This window comes from Solanum dulcamara, chromosome 11, assembly GCF_947179165.1.
Source record: "Solanum dulcamara chromosome 11, daSolDulc1.2, whole genome shotgun sequence".
NCBI classification, from domain to species: domain Eukaryota; kingdom Viridiplantae; phylum Streptophyta; class Magnoliopsida; order Solanales; family Solanaceae; genus Solanum; species Solanum dulcamara.
The window spans coordinates 52,834,886-52,853,966 of record NC_077247.1 but is presented as its reverse complement, the minus strand read 5'-3'; the positions used below and the strand labels follow the sequence as shown (position 1 = coordinate 52,853,966).

Below are 19,081 nucleotides of genomic sequence, written 5' to 3'. Positions count from 1 at the left end.
AGAAGGCATGATATCAATTCAGAGTATTTTTTAAAACCCTTTTCACGGTATTGCTGCTGTAATATTACATTAGAGGCATGAAAAGTAGTTAGTGCCTTTTCTAACATGTCCTCATCATTTATATTTTCCCCACATAATTTTAATTGGGAAGTTATTCTAAATACAGCAGAATTATACTCAATTACGGTTTTAAAATCTTGAAACCGTAAGTGCATCCACTCATAACGAGCCCTTGGCAATACCGTTGCCCTGAGGTGGTCATACCTCCCTTTTAAGTCTTTCCACAATTCAAGTGGATCTTTCACTGTCAAGTATTCCATTTTTAGGCTTTCATCTAGATGATGACGAAGGAAAATCATAGCCTTTGCTTTATCCTGACTTGATGCTGTATTTCCTTCAATTATAGCATCACCAAGACCCTTAGCGGTAAGGTGAATTTCAGCATCAAGTACCCATGACAAATAATTTTTACCAGAAATATCAAGTGCCACAAATTCCAATTTTGACAAGTTTGACATGATGAAAATTAATTTGAAAGTAACAAAGATAACTTAAAAATTAAATTTCTTTAGTAGATATACCTGATATAGAAGTTAATTTTCTGAAAAATTAGAGCTTCGTGCTGATAACGTGTTATGAATTAACTTACTTGATAATTTTGTAAAGAAAGAAGAACAAGAGAGTAATATATAAAGTATTAATAGAGAGAGTAGTAATATAGAGAGAGTAATAGTAATTCTCTTCTTTTATATGTTTTGTGTATTTTTACATTGAAGTTTAAGGCTATATTTATAGCCATATTTACAAGTGGAGGAAAATATTAATGGGCATTTTACCCACTTAAAAAGTAAATGAACTATCCACCATTTTAAGTGGACAACCATTTTACTTGGTTGATATTACTTGGTTGATAATACTCATGCTCTAGTATGTTTTGTTTTTCTTTCAAAATTTAAAGGCAAATGGTACAGAAAGGTGGGGAAAAGGTGTATATTCACTCAAAAAATGGAGTGAAATTCTGTAGCCTCACAATATTTGAATAATGTAATACCGTCCATTTAATAAACTTATGCCTCCCCCACCCACTCCCTTTCTAAAAAGAATATCAATTAAAATCTTCTATCTAGAGTATATCTTATGTAACGATTTTAAGCATCCAACCAACAATAAGCGGACAAATCGTGAAAATATCTATCAATAACTAGGACGTACTTAATTAGGCCTTCGCCGGTTTAATTTTTTCACTTACAATTTTCGATTTGAAAACCAGAACTTGAATGCACAGAGTATGTCTAGAGAAATGGATGAATCAAATAGCGAATATATATATTTATAATGATGCTGAATTGGGAAACTACTTAGGAAAATTTTATTCTTTTTAAATTAGGAAGTCTGTTTAGAAAACGGAGAAAAGTTGTGCTGAAGAAAAATCTTTTTGTTTTTTTTCCACTAGGCTGAAAATCATCTATCCTCATTTTTTAAAGTTGTAGAGTACAGTGCTTTCTGCTACAGAATCTAATACCACAATGTCAATTTGTGTATGACCACTTAATAAAAGATGCGGACAAGAAAGTTGTGTTAGCTCCTTTATATATACACCCTTCCATTTCACCACTTATGAGGATATCTAAAACTCATAAGCTCTTCATCAAGTTGATCTTTTCTCTCAACTTTTAAAATCTTCTCATTGCCATTCTTGTTCTTTTTTCTTTGTAACTTAAGTGGTGGTGGTGGTTGTATTCATGGCATCCAGGAGAATCCTCAAGGAGCTAAAGGACTTGCAAAGAGACCCTCCCACTTCATGTAGTGCAGGTACACAAAATATCACTAGTCGTTTTTTTATGACCTAAAAATTCGTCTACAGCTATTATCTTTGGGCAAATTGTAGTCTTTGAAATCAGGATGAGGAACCTGTTACTCTACCCTTCTCCACTTATATACAAGACTTAGTTCACTTGGCCTAGTGTTCAAAATTAAGAGACAAGTCCTTCAACCTTTACTAATTAAGCTAACCCTATGACTTACTAGTAGTAATATTTACCAAGTGCAAAATAGTAATTTGAGGAATTCTGCCAAATTTAAAGCTAGTTTCAAGTAGAAGACAGTTTTCAAGATTTGTTATAATATTTTTCAGGTCCAGTAGCTCAGGATATGTTTCATTGGCAAGCAACTATTATTGGTCCAAATGACAGCCCTTATGCTGGTGGTGTTTTCCAAGTCACCATCCATTTCCCCCCTGATTACCCTTTCAAACCTCCCAAGGTATGTTTTAAATTAATCTCACACAACCCCAGCCCACCCCCCACCCCCCCAAAAAAAAGAGGAAAAAAAGAAGGGGAAATAATAAAGGACTAATGATATTAATTAAGTTTTCACATATATTGGCAGGTGGCTTTCAGGACTAGAGTTTTCCATCCAAATATAAACAATAATGGAAATATTTGTTTGGACATTCTTAAGGATCAGTGGAGTCCTGCCCTCACCATATCCAAGGTGCTACTGCTTTCTAGCTCTAATTTACGTGACGTTGTTTGTTTGAACATGATTTTTTTTTTAAAAAGAAGGTTGAAACTTTTGGTCTAAAACAAGTAGTAGACAAATGTATGACTATAAATCATCTTATTTAGCATGAAATAAAATAAATATTTCTAAAAAAAAGGAAATATAACATTATGTCCGACAGAGTCTAAAAAAAAGAAAGTATGCCACGTGATTTAACAAATGAAATAATGATATACTAAATGAATGGAAAGGGTGAAATATTAAATGACAATATAAAAGTTTGGTTCACTTGAAAAATAACTATATATAACTTCTCATAACATGTGAAATTAGTTACCTGTAATAAAAAAAATCTAAATGATCATTTAATTGGACTGTCAATATATATAAGTAAAATCCATTCTACCATCGTGTTGTGCATACTTGTACAGTTGTGCCAATTTTGATATATTTGCTGTTGGTTTTGTGGATGGTGCAGGTTTTGCTGTCCATATGTTCACTGCTGACAGATCCAAATCCAGATGATCCACTGGTTCCAGAAATTGCTCATATGTGCAAGAATGATAAAATCAAGTATGAATCAATGGCTCGTAGTTGGACTCAAAAGTATGCCATGAACTGATTCTCAAGAATTTGTGATGAACATGGATTTATTGCTCTCAAGCAATACATAATATATTCAGGAGAATTGTTGCTCTATGAAAATGAGAATTCAGTGACAGTTGGATGTATTTAAATCTCGGAATTTGTTTTAAATATAAATAAAGGGGTGATTTTATCTTCTTCTCTTATTAAACAAGAGAATTGTAATTAAGTTAATCCTTTCCTTCCTTCAAGTCATAGGTACATGATTTAGTTTGGAAGTAACTATTAAGTCTAAATGTTGTTAAACCATACTGTTTCTTCTTTCTGCCTTGATTACTGAATGATCTTAAGGTCTTATTGTGAGAAGTGTGTATTATGATTTTCTGGGCGAACATATATACCAGAAGATAACCTCTTTAAGAAGGTACTCCTATTGTTTAAGACAATCGTGTTATGCTCTTTGGAAGAATATGTTTGGTATTCGTAGAAACTAGAAAGCATGTATAGCAGTTAAATAGTGCTTTATCTTTCAGAAAATTTAAACTAGGCTTTACATAAGATCTTTTTGCTAGCCTAACATTAACACCAAATCACATTGATAAACAATGAACCCAAATAAATCAATCAGGGTATTTACCAACCTGTATGTTCCAGTAGCAACAAAAGCTGAAAAAGTAAAATGATCGCGCTTATGATTCTTCTTGACCTAAAGACATTCGGTTGACCCAAAATGGGGGAGAAAACCCAAGTAGTCTAGAAGGATTACTATTGTCCTTCAGATCAAAACAGATAAAGACTAGTACAAAAATTGATTGGTTCGAATGAAGACTTGACTTGTGATATCATATTTTCCACCAAAAGATTGCTCCAATTACCATTAGAGAGATATCTGTTTAAAAAGTCATAGGTAAAGCAGCAAAATTTTTAAGAGCATGTTATACAAAACTACAGGACAAATTATTCCCGGGACTAATCATAATCACATATTTGAACTAGATATTCATGAACCTACCTCTCCAATCCTCTACACCTCAAAAGAATATCTACCCCACCCACCCACCCACCCAAAAAAAAACTAAAATAAATACCAGTGGCAGGCGCTCGAAGTCATAGCTGGAGAGAAAATTGTTACAACAATCACAATCTTTATTGGGATATACCCAGAAGGGGTGGTCAGGATATATGCATCTTTGCAGCTGCTTCTTCTAGTCTGTTGTCAAATGCATTTTTCTCTAGAGCAAGTTGAAAAGGAATCAGTTTTGTACTGGTAAGAAAAATGTTCTGCTTCTGTGACACCAAGAATGCTAATTCGTTGAAAAATGCTCTGTTTGATTATGAGTTGATGGGCTCGTATTTCTCGCCAACTGCACCACCTTTATCCTTCTGGAATTGGATATATCGCAGGGTGCTTGCAAAGAAGGCATTTGCTGCAGGATCTGCTGTTGTATTTTCACTTTGCATTTCAGTTGTGATTAGTTCAATCAGGCTCTGGACGGAGGCAACATTAATCTGTGAGACCCCCTTTTCAAAGAAATATAGATACCTGTTATACAAATGATTCCATTGTGAATGAGTTCCAAAAGAACAACAGTTGAGAAGGTAAAAAGAACAGGAACGCAGAGGTGGTTTTACTTGTTTAGAATTTCTATGAAGAGTAAGACCGATCCACTGCTGCCTCGGGTTGCATTGGACATTTGTTGAGCAGCATTTGCAATTCTTAAGGCTCGCTTTAAGCAAAGCAAAACCCTGGATCAAAATAAGAAAAGTAACACATAAAAAGATGGCAACAGAAAAGCATGAAACCAAAGGAACTCAAAAGAGCCTTAGCAGACTTGAATGTATATTTTATCCCCTAAATATGCATGGCATAGCTATGAACCTTTCTCCATCCTTAATATTGTCCTGATCGTCAACCCAGAAAAGATGTGAACAAGCGTACACAGCTCTACATTGATCAGGTTTCTTCAAGAGCTTTGCAGAGTACTTGAGGGTAAAAAAAGGCAAGAGAGGTTAGAATTTATTTGTAATAAAATTAAAATCAGCAAAAGGAAATAGGAGATGCTAAAATAATTACTCCTGTAGCTTTGTGTGTTAATGTGTCCCTGTTCTCAACACCAAAGATGTGCATTCTCTGAAGAGTCCCTATCATCAAGTGTATTGCAGTCACCTGTGCTTTGGAGTCCTGCCAAACAATTGAATTAACATTAGAAAAATCAACTAAAGTTTTCATGCAAACACGTAGCATGCCAGGAATTCCAGAATATAAAATTGAGACATGATAAAATTAACACTACCGAGATTTCTTCTTCATATAGTATATAAGCTTGAGTGAAAAATTCATAGGCAACAGGCTCTAGGTCAGAGTCATTGGCAGCCTGAGCAACAAAGACAACTGCTTGTCAGTAAAAAAAATACTCATGAACTATCTTCCACAGTTTGAAGGGAAATCCCGTACCTCAGCACACTCCAAGTACAACTTCAATGCTAGTTCAGGTACTGGAACAACTGAGAGCGCCTCAATAATCTAGACCAAGGGGTAGCTTATAAGTAACAGAACATTCACAAGTATTGTAGAATTGTACGAATTACTGCAAATGAAGGCAAGCTAAATAAAGGAAGGAATAGAAGAATAAGAAAAGCAGAAACTTTTTCCCTTTTTTTTCTGCAAATAATAGAGGTGTCTTAACAGCTTTAACTGCAGCAAGTTACCAGTCCGACAACACAGCTCACACAACAAGATTTACACTGATAACATAACATCCTCATTATGTCAAAATACCTGATTCAGAATCTGAAAAAAATTCTTGCGCATAGCAGATGCCTCTTCCTCAGGCACATTTTCATCATGACTATGTAGTCGCCTAACAAACTAGGAAAAAAAAAATCAGCAGTGCAACAAAAGTAGGTCAATTTATTTGCGAAGAAACTCAATCCTCTCTTAATTTACGAAGAAACTCAATCCTCTCTTAAATGGGGACCATCAGGGGTTACTATATAATATTTGTTGTTCTTGGAATGAGTAGTTCCATAGGTGAAGGATCATTCCAACATGCTACATATGCACAAGTCTCCTTCAGTTAGCTTTGCACAAAGAAAAATCAAGGGATATTGAGCAACAGCCTCCTCTTATAGCCCTTAAGTTGCGGATTCAAACCTTTAGTGAGTTGAAAATAAGGGGAGGAACGGTAAAAGGAAGTCTCTTTGGCCCTCCTGTCAAAATGTGCTTCTTCACAGCACAAATCATCTGCAATTTAATGAAATAGCAAACTATATAAACTCCTGAAAGAAAGAAAACAACACTTTTTTTTATACAACCACGAAAACAAACATTGTAGCCACATAGAAGCAAACAATACAACATTATCATCAGATGCATGTTTTGCTTGAGCAAAACAATCATATAAAAGAAAATGTGAATAACCCCAGAGCCATGAGCTGTTCATTTTGATTACAAGCTGGGCTTGTACATGGATACAAGGCTGAGAAGTTCCAGAGTCCACACAAGACGGACCTTGCATAACATGTCTTGGAGATAGCCCACACACAAGCAGCACATGTTACATCACATGTCACACTTCTAATATTGTTACCTTACATTTTAATCAAATGGAAATACCAGTGTTTTCATTTTATTATTTTTTATATTTACTATTATGTACGTTTGGAAGTGTTACGATATGGGAGCTAGTCGAGACTTTTATGTGTTTGACATCTTTTTTCTTTCTTATTTCTGTAAAATTATCCTCCAATTGAAAATATTTGACTAGCAAATCATGATCATACTAAAGTTCTCCTCAAGTGTTGGCAGTCATTGACTTTTCATCATTTCCATTTTCTGTCGTCCTCCTTAATAATAAAGTGAAAACATTAACAATACAGTAGATAATTTATATATACATCAATATCAGGACATCCAATTCATCACTTAGAAGTTGCAATTAATGTCAAGACTAAAGAGCTCATTCATCTCTCTGGTTAGAAACTTAGGATAATAGGGAATATTACTGTCTTCTCTTGCAAGAGGTACTGATTACCTAATCTAGACAAGAACTTTTTCAGCACTTCTCTCTCTATCGCTCTCTATCTCTATCTCTGTGACTGTGCGCGCATGTGCATCTGTGACTGTGCACAAGCAAATATAAATCTTTGTTGGATATTTCTATTGAAAAAGCATGCATAGAAGAAAAATGACTTTAAAGAAAGATGAAAAATAGTTTCTATCCTAAATTCATATTCCTGGTTACTTCTTTGGGATGTCAAACAACAACTGCCATTGTCCTGGAAAATTTATTTTTGACACTACACAGATTATTGTTTGAATATTGTAATAATATGAAAGGGTGTGCCAAGCCTACGTTTAAACCATTTACTTAGAGAAGCAAAAGAAATACAAAGGAAAAAACTAAACACCCTTCCTGCTTTATTTTTCTGCCAATCAAACAATGACGTTGAACTTTTGGTGAAGGGTAGAAACTAAACTCTATGAGAAGAGAAGTATCTTTGTAAGGTCTCATTAATCCAGATGTGGCAATAAGCCAAGGGCAATCAAAAAAATAAGTACACATTCTCCACCAAGAATATGAATTAGAATACTCTTGACCGACCTCAATTCAGAAAGGCAAAAAATTTATGTTACAAGGACACATGTTCAGTAATAACAAGGACAGAGGCTCTCCATAAAAGGAGTATACAAATAATTCAAAAGAAAGCCAATCATAATTACCTTCAGCATCTCTTCAGGATCGTCATTGTGAAGCATTTGAATAAGCTGTGCAACAGAATTCTGCTCTTCCTGGAAATCATCTTCATCAAGCTGAAAATTGGAGGATGAAAAATTTAAGGCACAGCACAAACTAATTTTAAAAAGTATGTCAGTGAGAATGCAAGGAAACTATAAGAAAGAACCAAGGTAACTGTTAAGCAAGCAGAGAGTTTGCAGTCAACCTCATCATTAACACCCTCATCCATATCTCGAATCAGTGCTTTCATTAACTCGAAAAGTGCCTCAACCTGACAAGACCAGTAATTTCTAGTAACAAATGGGAAATACTTGTAAGCAATAAATTCAAGTACACAAAATTAACTAGAATCAAACCTTTTCAGCAGTTGAAATGCAAGACTTATTTTTCAGAATATTTTGAACTAAAACATTAGCCATCTCTTTACTAGTTGAATCATCAAGATACTCCATAAGACGAGGATAATTTGATAACTTTAGTGCAGTATCTATATCCTTATACTTCTCCAGAGGAGCACTTAGTAGGGCCACGATCTGTTTTGTTGCTTTGTTGTCATTGAGCTTTCCTTTTCCAGAAAGTTTCTGTACACATGCACCCTGCAAGTGAATAAGAGCGTGATCATTACAGGCTGCACATAAATCAGGCATGCCAGAAAGCCGTCTAAATTGACATAGCTTTCAAAGGATGAAAAGTTTCAACTTCAACATATCTTGTTTTAGTGTTCTGTCTTATAAATTTCACATGTTCATTTTGGATCCAGAAAAAGCAACAGACTTAATAAACGCAATACACTAATTTGGAAGACACAAAACATAAAACCATAGAGACTATGGCAACTAGTTATTGAGAGAGAGAGAGAGAACTTACCAGAATCTGATCTACATAATCAAGGCGATCAGGGTGGACATGAAGAGAAAATGTCAAAAGGGATGAATACAAAGTCACCACTCCGGCAATAGGCATGTCTTCTTGAGCCTCTATCACCTGCACCAATAGAGAGACAGGCATAACGAAGCCCATCATCATAATCAAAGAAAGCAAACATAGTTAAAATTCATTACAGATCAGGAGGAAAAAAACCATAGTGCAAGGACTTTGAAGTCGTGCTGTTCAGTTCGTTTTTGGGACTGTTTTGTTTTCTCCGGAAAATAATGTCTGTCATTCAATATGATTTTGTAAGAATCGGTTTACCATGCACAACAGCCTTTACGTTAAGTTTTTGTTTTCTGAAAACCAGATAATTCCTTCACAAAACAACAGTATTGTTCTTTGTTCAAGCAAGACGCAACAATCAAGAATTTCTTGGAAAACTTTCTGGTCAAATATCTCAAATGGAGAACAGATCAGAATCATCTGGTCATGACTAAAGTACAATATTATCAATCTATACTGTGACAAATGATAATCTTTCTGAATTAAACTTTCTGCTATGAAGCAATGATTCAACAAGGGAGGACGCAACGGTTGCTGGTAAATAAGTATCTCTTATTGAAATTCTAAAACTTCAGAAATATCCACTAAATCTCTATAAAGTGGAGGTAGAAAATCCTCGATATAAAAAAGGTCTCTTCTCAAAGCATTCCCGAACCCATATAGCAGTTTTAATATATTTAAGAATAGTAATCTCAATTACCTTGCCTATAGCACTATTGAGTTTTGCAAAAGCTTCAACCTGGAAAAACTCAGGTAGGACCTGCAGGAAGAAATTATTCAGAAACCAGAAGGTATAAATCTCTTATTCCGAAAAATGTTGATTTGTTACTTACTTCTGCACTTAAAGAAGCATAATTTGAAAGCCTTTCCATCAGACGAGCAAGCACTGTCTTGATATCAACAGATGGCTGAAAACACAAAGACATAAGTTTTTAATAAAGACATAGGAAATGATCTGATAACACAAATGACATAGCAAATATAAGTTCTGATAATAAAGAACCATTGATTGCCCACTATTTAGAACTGTCACGGAGATAGTTACAAGTAGCAAAAAATCACTTTAATATAAATCCATAAGTGATGCAGATATGGTCTTAGATTTTTTCTTTGGATCGATAAAAAAATATCCAACTTTTGCCTACCTAATCTCTTACAGCCTATCTTCTAGCATGAGAAACGAAGTGCATTGTTCATTAGCCTCCACAACCAATATTTCTGTTTGATAACGCAAAGGTTATCTTTTCTTTATCTTAAACATTCTTGCAGATGGTAAACCAAAGTCATACCCCAGGGATCCCACCAGGCATGACATTTTTGCTTCTACTGTTTGATATTGCAGTAAAGGAAAATCCAATTTTATGATTGAACAATCTGACGTACCTGAAACTGGGGGCAAGCACCAAGTAATGTTTCAAGAGTTTGTAAGTGGTACTCATCAGGGAAGACTTGAATGATGCAATCCATCAAATATCCCTGTGCAATCTCATCTTTACAATTGACAACCTAAAGATAACATGAGGTACACCATGAGTTAGAATATTGAATTTTTTTTGGCTCAAGTATGATAACCTGAACGACCAGTCGGCCACCAGAGGCAAATACCTGTTCTAAAACTCTTGGAAGCACCATATCTTTGTACAAATCAAGGTCAATGCCCTCAATTTGACTTAGAACATGCAGGTTCTTCCCCACCTACCAAATATAAGAGCAAAACGAAAATCCTCACATAAGTGCGCACATCCGTTGTTTATTTCAGTTGCTAGTAATCATGCCTAAATAACAGCTCATTACAAGATCGCGAAGCTCGCTCCTTTCTTTTTCCCGTTTTTCCTTTTCCCGTGCAAGTCCCTGCAGACCAGAAAGCCCGACGCAACCCTCAACTCATGATCAGCAAAGAGTATGTATCATTCAGAAGCATTAAAACACCTGCATGACCACAAAGTATGCCCTCATGATTTTCTTTTACCTTCATGACATGCAGGCGTTGTGGCGTTATTCATATCAAAGTATGAGAGCAGTTACAGCATTCATAGACATTTGTACCAACCTGATGTTGCATTCGCACCCAAAGTTTGTTCATTTCTGTGAAATTTTGGAGCACGAATTCTACTGCATCCATGACAGTGTCAGCATCCCTGTTGGAACAGCATGTCAGGGGTATCCAACTAAATGTTCGTTTTTGTGAATTTTCTTACGGAGCACGTAGAATTTGCAACTCGACTATTGCTAGGTGACCCATCTAATTCGGGAATCTGACAAGTAATAATTAAAGCCGATGATAAAGCAGCTGGGTGATACCCTTACCCTTCATATTCAGATCCTATATCAGGGAGTTTATCCCTACTGACTTGGGAAAGGTAACTTCTTAGGAAGAGCCCACGTAATGGATGTTGTATGCTACGGCACATTTCCACCAGATCTTTGAGAATATCCTTGGCAGGAGCCTCCTTTGATTTAATGTACACTGAACCCACAGTACAAAGGAGATACCTAAGGAAGAGAAGGCAGGTATGAAAACCATGAAAATACTGACATGCAAGTGATATAAGAGCAAAATTAGCATAAGATTCAGAAGGCAACCAGTGACTTGTATACTTTTTTTTTATAACCGTGGTGTCCGGGCCAACTTGTGCCCACCTCAACTAATATCCACGGAATACCTGCCACCAGCAACAGGTACCAGAGTTTGTAAACCGAGGCTAGAATAGATGTGAAGAAATCACCTAGTGTTTTTTTGTCTTTGCTGGGATTTGAACTGAGACTTCATCGTGCTCAACCCACTTCATTGACCACTAGGCGACACCCTTGGGTGTTAGTGACTAGTATACTAGTAGCCCAATATTTCTCTTAACTGAAGATCACAGGAACAATGAAATCAAGTACAGTATAGCATTTCTTTTTATTCAAGGTGCGTAACCGAAAACCATTTTGTATCATGATCTTGAATGCAATCAGAACTCTTATACTAGTAATGCAATAGGTTCCCTACTTTTTGGTATACTACTTGCTACGAGGTTTCATTCCCCCAGGATATCAACAAAAAGTTACCTTATTAAGAAAAAAAAATCTATAACGCATTTGAGACAGTATCTCAACATCCCTGGACAGGAAACTTGAGGTCTTCAGCTATACTTGTGACAACCTCCTGTTCCAGCTGCCATCTAAAAAGTACTGCAAAGCAAGCATAATACCTACAAATTACCCTATGGCTTGCTTTCCTAAAAATTCACATATCTATAATGGACGTTTTCCAATTAGAAATACTCTAAATACAACGTCAAGCAGATTCTCAGTTCCCAAACTGCTAGAGCAGTGAAACTTGCAGACAACTGAGTGCTAAACAAAACATGAGACTGCTGTCAGTGAGCAGTTCAAGAGAAGACAACCAAAGGTTCAAAAGCACTTCAGTGTTACAGGTCAAATGGACCAAAATAGAATCACGTGATTGGTAGAACTTGGCCAGCGGCTCTTGCTTCCCAAGTTGTGGTGAAGTAATTACTTGACCAGGTCCACCTAGTGGTGAACACCTTATGAGGTTTAGTCAAATGTGGTAACTTCTTTGCTTAATGTGGAAGTGTTGTTTGTGGACTTTGTTTTTCCAGCTAGTCTAATAATAGTCCGAGTTGTAAGGACTGAACCGTCCAACTGGTAGCCTCTTCCTTGATCCATGTAGGTTGAAACCCAGTTGGACTAACCCATTCTGGTGCTGAACTATTGGTGTTAGCAGATTAAATATTTATATTAAGACTGCAATTTTAAGCACATTCTTTTTTAGCAGTAAAATAAGATTACACTGATGACCAAACAGCAGTATGGGATATCTACTGTAGGATTAAAAAGCAAAAAACTGATATGTTTCAACCTGTCCTTGTGAGGACTCTATAGTGTCTCTCAAAGCTTCAACCTATTTTCCATACTCCACTAGTCCACTTCACACCAAGTGGAAAACAAAATTAGACAGTAAGATTTTACATTCCAAATTGGATTAAAACTGCCTACAAAACATCTTAAGTTCCTTTCCTTCTACAATTAAGCTTCCAGAAATTGGAGTAACATAAAAGTGGATCTCCATAACAACTTACAATCTGGGCAAAATGTTGCCAGCGTGCTGCACGAGCTCATACAACTCAACAATGGAGCAGCCACGCTTCGTCTCCTCCCTGAAGAAGATCTCTAACTTCCTCAATTCATCAAATGCCCGCATATCTAACAAATCAAAGCGCAAAATTCCAATACTGCGGTCAAAGGATCTTCAAATTCCAACTTATACACCAAGAGCAGATCGGATCAGTGAAAATCACTTACATAGCTCGTAGTATTTGTGAGGAGAAAGCTTGGAAGTTCGGAGCTCCGAGAGCATCTGAGCCGAGTATTTCAATGCATCTTTCAGATTGTTCGAATCCTGAAAACTCAAAATTAGGGGTTTTGAACACCAAATATCTCAAATTTAACATGTAAAATTAGAGGTTTTGAGGATATACAAGAGCGCGATGCATGTAAAATGCGTTCTGCTGAAGGCCGGAGATCCCAGCGGCAAGCCACTTCTCTTCGTCTTCGACTCCATTAGTTATCATATTGGATCGTTCCTCGCAAATTTGGGAGATTTGGAGTTTGGTTTCTACTGCTGCAACTGCTAGTAAGGGTGCTTTTCTGTATTGGAAGTTTGATTCCAAACTCTGTTAAACGTTAAAACCCGATTTCTAATTTTTCCTTCTTCCGCGGGTCAGGGGTCAAATTACCCATTTCTTTCGCTGGAGCATTTGCTTTTTACTTTTTTTTTTCTTAAATATGGAAAATGATGATGAAGTTCGGAAATAATTAAAAGATGGAATGTATTGTCAAAAATCCTTTATTTTAATGCTATATTTTCTAAGAAGTTACATTAAAAATATTATATTAGATTCCTTTTATAGAGCTTTCTCGGTGATATTTTATGTTGATTGAATGTGAATATTTAGAAATTAAAGAATTTTTTGACATATAAGTTAACCATATATATTGAAACTACTAAAATGAGTAATTAGAAATTGTCAAATGTCTTTTCATTTTAGAAGAAGGGTGGTCACAATCCCAATGAGGTATATGCCATTGGCGATGCAACTAATTAAATGTTTTACTATCTAAAATATGTGAATAAGCAAGCAACGGTCAACATGTTTGCTTGCTTATTCACTAAATAAAATTGAGGTTCACTTGAATATTGTCCATTTATTTATAATTATATTGATTATTTATATATAGATTAAGTAAAAGAATAATAATATCAAATAATATGATATAATAATATATAAGGATTGAAGAAATATTATTTTTTTGGTATCATGACATAATTTTATATATCAAGTAATATATAGTCAATTTGTTTGCTTGTGTCTAAAGCATATATTCAAAAACTTTAATTTTGTAAAGGGATCGATGATTACACTTTAAGATGGAGCTATTCGTTGATTCAAGTAGTATATATATATAATTTAAATATTTATTTGAATAAGTAAACTTTATTTTTTTGATCAATAATAAATCTAAAATATTGTAAGATTTAAATAAAAATCTCTCATTAAAATGAAATAATCTCAATCTATTTGTTAAACATGACCAAAGAAACCTAGAAAGTCGATAGTGTGTTCTCATCAAATAGTTTAGATATTTGAAAAATAATATTAAAAATAGTGGTTTTCTTCCATAAATTATAAGACAATCTTTAAAAGGCTCATGTTGAATGCTTTTTCTTCCTATTAAGTTGGTCTTAAGAAACTTAAAACACTTAAAATATGTACTCTTTATTTTATCCAAGCCCCAATCCCACTAGTTATAATCTTTTGTTCTATAAATGGTTTTCCTTCAGTATTGTGAATTAATAAAGCATAATATCACTTGCTTCTTCATTTTTTATGCCTACATCATTAAGGAAGTTATGTTTTATGTCTCCTTTCGTAATTAAATGTACTCCGGATAGGTAATGCGCAAGATTGCCAAAGAATCAGAATTGTGGAATAATTTTAGCCACATTAATAATATTAAAATCATGCTGAATGAATATTTAAATATTTACGTTAATAAAATATATTTCGATTCAATTTATTTATTATTCCCATGTAGAGCCAAATTAATTCAATTGAATATAACTTGATTTGCACGAGGGGGAAATCAAATATATTCGACCGCATGATAGGTTTGATAATATCCACTACATGTGTATAATTAGTATCGAAAGCACCTTGTAAGGGAGGAGCAAAGATTTGTGGAAATAATAGCAACACACATAAAATCAGACTGATATATACAACTGTCATCATATTTATATACTACAAAATAAGTAGAGCTTAATTAACAATCGTACTAGTTAATTTATTGCACGCATGACTAGCAGCTGCGGGGTTTAAAATCCACACACTCCCTAATCTACAGTAAGAAATTAAGTAGTACTAGTTTTTGTACCTCTATTGCTAAATTGATCTTTTCTTACATAATCATGCACGCCTGAGGATTTTCATCACTAAAGGCAGTAATATAGTTGACTTCCGTGGAGCTCGCCCTCGCAAGACTCGAAACCTGCGGGTTAGCGTTATCATAGACGTTGCGGACGTATCCAGCCGGAGCCTTCTTATCATACACGCCGCGCACGTAAGGATGATCCACCAGATCGTAAGGAACGTATGGCCAAAATTCAGCCTTCTTTCCCGTACGATGTCTTACTCTTCGCAATACTTTATCTGGATCAACATAGCCAGTTACTGTCAGCTTGTGCTTCTTTGGCTCCACTTCTACTTTCGTCACCCCTCTCATCCCTTCTACCGACTTCCTCACCCTCCTTTCGCATCCTTCGCAGTCCATTTTCACTCTTATCTCCACTAGCTACACATTTAATATCAGAGGAAGTAAGATATATAGCATGTTCGGCTATGTTTTCAAAATCTATTTATTGAATTTTTTTCAGAAGACAAAAATAACAATTTGTGTTTGACTAATCAATTTAAAAAATAATTTTATCAATATTATAGAATGACAACTTATGCTTGTGCAAATTTTCAAAAGTACTTGTGAAGAAAAGCTGTGCAAACTTTCAAAAGAAAAAGAATACTTACTTTAAGAGAAAAAATAATTTTCTTCATCTTGTGAAAAATAACTTTTGTTATTATCTAAAAACACTATTTTTTTCATAAAAACTTGATCATCTCTAAATAATTAACATTTATTTGAAAAAATAAAATAAAATTTGAAGCTGGATTAAATAGGTTATTAGTCTAGAATTGAAGCATGCACGTAATTAGGGAGCATATATACCTCAAGTTGATTTCTTCTAAGTTTGCTGAGCTTCCTTCTGCTGGTGCCTCGATGGAATTCGAATAGCTCAGAAAGATGATCTAGAAAACCCATTTCCTGTTGCGCACAAATCAGCAAGTACGTACTGTTAATTAGTTTTGGCAACGTAACAAATACTAGTACTAGTATATGGACAATAACCAAGACGGTTTTATTATAAGAATATATGTAAGTAGGGGCAGCAGCTTATCAACAATTGATTTGTACGTGCAGCTTCTACAAATAAGCCACGGGTTAAAAAGCCATGGGTGGTGCCGTGCAGGCGGAACCATATGTGGCAATTCTGGGGTCCCTACATTGGTCATGTACTTCATCTACTGAGAATCTTAGCCTTATCCTCTCTTGTAGCAACCCAAAAAAATAAAATGGTTTATGTCATTTACGCGGTTAATGATGAAAATCAAATGTCATCACAGTCTTAACAGCCTGCGACTCTGTCCACTCCAACCGTTTTTGACTTAAAATCATGTAATTTTGTTTAGACCACACAAATTAAATGATGTTGCAAAGCTTCTTAGATCTTCTCGTCTAGCTAAATCGTACTATATATGGACCAATATGTTTAAGATACCTAATGTAATTAGAAAAAAACCAAATCATGGAGAGAATGATCCAGCTAGCGAATGACATTTGGAACTGGCCGGTCAAGTAGACTCGAATCATGGTACTAATCTTAGCCAAAAAGTCATAGTGGCAGACATCTAATAATTGTTCCAGAGACGTATTAAATGATGTTGTAAACAATAAATTTTTGAGTCGAGAAAAATAAATAATCAAGACCGAAAAATTGAAGTAACAAAGTATAATATTTGATTTCAAAATATAGTGCGTGTTACAATCTCTAGGATAATTCTCTGATTCTTCAAATAATATGAAACACGTTGAACTTGAATTTGATTTAGAGTCAAGGGCTTGAATAGCTTGATTTTGAATCTTCGTCTTCAAATTTGAATATGAATTATTCGTCACGAACACTTGTATGATTATGACGAATAGTAAATATGAACAAGTAACTTGATCTTGATCTTCTTGATATTTTTCTTCTTTCTTGAACTTGAACTTAAATTTGATTACTTGAACTTTGTAGCTTTGTAGAGAATTTGCGGTTTTTGATCCACGAGCTCTCTTCTTGCTTCTTGTTCTTGAAAAAAACCCTCTCTCAGAATAATGAGGACCCCTATTTATAGTTGTAGGGAGTGGTATGAGGATGTGATTTCTTTGGTAAAGAGTTTTAATTTGATTGGTCAGAACATGTCACATATACACGTGACATTATTTTAGTGGCTCATTTAATTTGACTTAGATTGTCACATAACTTCGATACGTGACATGATTTTAGTGGCTTATTTAATTTGACTGAGATTTCCACATAATTTCGACACGTGACATGATTTTAGTAGCTTATTTAATTTGACTTAGATTACCACATAATTTTGGCACATGGCATGATTCTAATGGCTCATTTAATTTGAATTGGATTGCCATATAAATTTGACACGTAGTGTGATTTTAGTGGTTCATTTATTTTGACTTGAATTGCCACATAACTTTGACATATAATGATAATTTATTTGACTTGAATTGCCAAGACTATTTTCTTAAATTTAATATAATTTAAATTAATTTATGAATTTAAATTCAATATAATTCTAATGTTTGCGGATTTATCTCCATCTCAGAGCGGCACCTAATCACCCATTTAATTAAGGGAGGGTGGGGGTCTTATCACTTGAGCACCGTTCTAAAGATAATTACTATGTCACATCAACCAGTACTCTGGGCAAATAGAAGGGATTTCTTGATTGTTTTTTTCCTCTTCTATCAAAACCATAATTTGCTTGAGCACGCAAATTCTATACTCTCTCTCCCCCATTTATTTTTTACTTATTCACTATAAATTTTACACATTTTTTTTTTAAAAAAAAAATCACATAAAGATTTTATCATGATTTTCATATAAATTGATGTTTAATATTAAAAATTTGAGAATAAGTAATTAATGAACAATAAAAGATAAAAAAATATTTATTTTTTTTTAAAATATTAAAAGTGATAAATAAAAATAAAATTTAATTTTTAAAATAACAAATAAGAGTATAAACTAATTTTGTCAAACAGTAGGATTTACATTCAATTTATCATGTACTAATTAAGCACTCTTCTCATTTACTGTACCCTACAGATTAACTTCTATCATGCATACCACATCTAAAGGCCAAGAATCTTTAACGAGGTCCGCATAGTTGAATCTACTTTAGCTTTTATTCCTGGTCCCCTTAGTAGGAAAAAAAAACAAACTAGATACGGATCAGCCAAAAGAAAAGAGTAAAAGATAACGGATCAAAAGTTATGTTTCAACATTTATCATATCCATCTTTGGTACTTGGACTACATATTACAAAAAAAATGGGAATAAAAAATGTCAAACTAAATTTACAAGAAATTCCAACTAAATATGATAAAACTCGAGCAAATTATGAGAATCACAAAAATTAAAAACTGATACTCTAAAATATCTACACGTCCTTTTTTTTATTGGAATCGTTGTTCTATCTTAACTACTAAGAAATGTAAGAAAAAGCCTACTGTGGGGCATGTTAACAAGACGACCAAGAGGGTTATCGTGCAGTGGTGAGACTGATTCAAGTCCTGAATATGAAAAAAATTGTGTTGGAGTGTCACCTCCGAATCAGCCCTGCAGTGCGCTATTCGAATTTAGTCGGAACTCCACGAAAATAAAAAATAAAAACAAGACGACAAAAGAAGAAGAAGAAAAGTGAAGTCAACGGTTAAGCAGATTTATTCCAGAACTATTATTATGAAAGCTGGTTATTAAATACTATTCTGTCTCAAAATAGTCGTCGTCCTCTTGAAGTTGGAACCAAAAGAACTAATCTTTAGGACACAAACTTGAAGCTTAGTACACGATGTCCTTTAAATATAAACTATGACAATTGAACTTAAGGATGCTGAAGTTAAAACTTAATTTTGAAGTT

At 34.5% G+C, this 19,081-nt stretch overlaps 3 protein-coding genes across 3 annotated transcripts; 1 reads left to right on the top strand and 2 right to left on the bottom strand.

Annotated features, from left to right (window-relative positions):
- The first annotated feature begins 1,606 nt into the window (after positions 1–1,606).
- Positions 1,607–3,521, top strand: LOC129871994 (ubiquitin-conjugating enzyme E2 10-like). Its single transcript, XM_055946815.1, has 4 exons — positions 1,607–1,812; positions 2,135–2,262; positions 2,389–2,493; positions 2,981–3,521. The coding sequence occupies exons 1-4, from the start codon at positions 1,743–1,745 to the stop codon at positions 3,122–3,124; spliced, it is 447 nt and encodes a 148-aa protein (XP_055802790.1). The 5' UTR covers positions 1,607–1,742; the 3' UTR covers positions 3,125–3,521.
- Positions 3,522–3,904: 383 nt separating this feature from the next.
- LOC129871993 (vacuolar protein sorting-associated protein 35A-like) lies at positions 3,905–13,495 on the bottom strand. Its single transcript, XM_055946814.1, has 22 exons — positions 13,244–13,495; positions 13,068–13,164; positions 12,845–12,968; positions 11,067–11,252; positions 10,810–10,897; positions 10,554–10,610; positions 10,365–10,454; positions 10,143–10,265; positions 9,593–9,667; positions 9,460–9,519; positions 8,694–8,810; positions 8,183–8,422; positions 8,032–8,097; positions 7,811–7,900; positions 6,242–6,331; positions 5,867–5,956; positions 5,543–5,611; positions 5,382–5,462; positions 5,162–5,269; positions 4,967–5,070; positions 4,720–4,833; positions 3,905–4,630 (listed from the first exon to the last, which is right to left on the bottom strand). The coding sequence occupies exons 1-22, from the start codon at positions 13,334–13,336 to the stop codon at positions 4,420–4,422; spliced, it is 2,373 nt and encodes a 790-aa protein (XP_055802789.1). The 5' UTR covers positions 13,337–13,495; the 3' UTR covers positions 3,905–4,419.
- A 1,546-nt stretch (positions 13,496–15,041) lies between these two features.
- Positions 15,042–16,534, bottom strand: LOC129873957 (heavy metal-associated isoprenylated plant protein 26). Its single transcript, XM_055949158.1, has 2 exons — positions 16,047–16,534; positions 15,042–15,617 (listed from the first exon to the last, which is right to left on the bottom strand). Exons 1-2 carry the CDS (start codon positions 16,137–16,139, stop codon positions 15,225–15,227), a joined length of 486 nt encoding a protein of 161 aa, XP_055805133.1. The 5' UTR covers positions 16,140–16,534; the 3' UTR covers positions 15,042–15,224.
- Positions 16,535–19,081: the final 2,547 nt, after the last annotated feature.

Excerpts from the sequence above, each read along its gene's own strand:
- LOC129873957 (XM_055949158.1), bottom strand. The coding sequence starts at position 16,139 with ATGGGTTTTCTAGATCATCTTTCTGAGCTATTCGAATTCCATCGAGGC. Across the intron at positions 15,618-16,046 it reads TTAGAAGAAATCAACTTGAG|CTAGTGGAGATAAGAGTGAA; the intron begins GTATATATGCTC and ends TTAAATGTGTAG.
- LOC129871994 (XM_055946815.1), top strand. The coding sequence starts at position 1,743 with ATGGCATCCAGGAGAATCCTCAAGGAGCTAAAGGACTTGCAAAGAGAC. Across the intron at positions 2,263-2,388 it reads ACCCTTTCAAACCTCCCAAG|GTGGCTTTCAGGACTAGAGT; the intron begins GTATGTTTTAAA and ends ATATATTGGCAG. Across the intron at positions 2,494-2,980 it reads CTGCCCTCACCATATCCAAG|GTTTTGCTGTCCATATGTTC; the intron begins GTGCTACTGCTT and ends TGGATGGTGCAG.
- LOC129871993 (XM_055946814.1), bottom strand. The coding sequence starts at position 13,336 with ATGATAACTAATGGAGTCGAAGACGAAGAGAAGTGGCTTGCCGCTGGG. Across the intron at positions 11,253-12,844 it reads GGCAACATTTTGCCCAGATT|GTATCTCCTTTGTACTGTGG; the intron begins GTAAGTTGTTAT and ends TCTCTTCCTTAG. Across the intron at positions 4,631-4,719 it reads TTCATAGAAATTCTAAACAA|GTATCTATATTTCTTTGAAA; the intron begins GTAAAACCACCT and ends TTTGTATAACAG.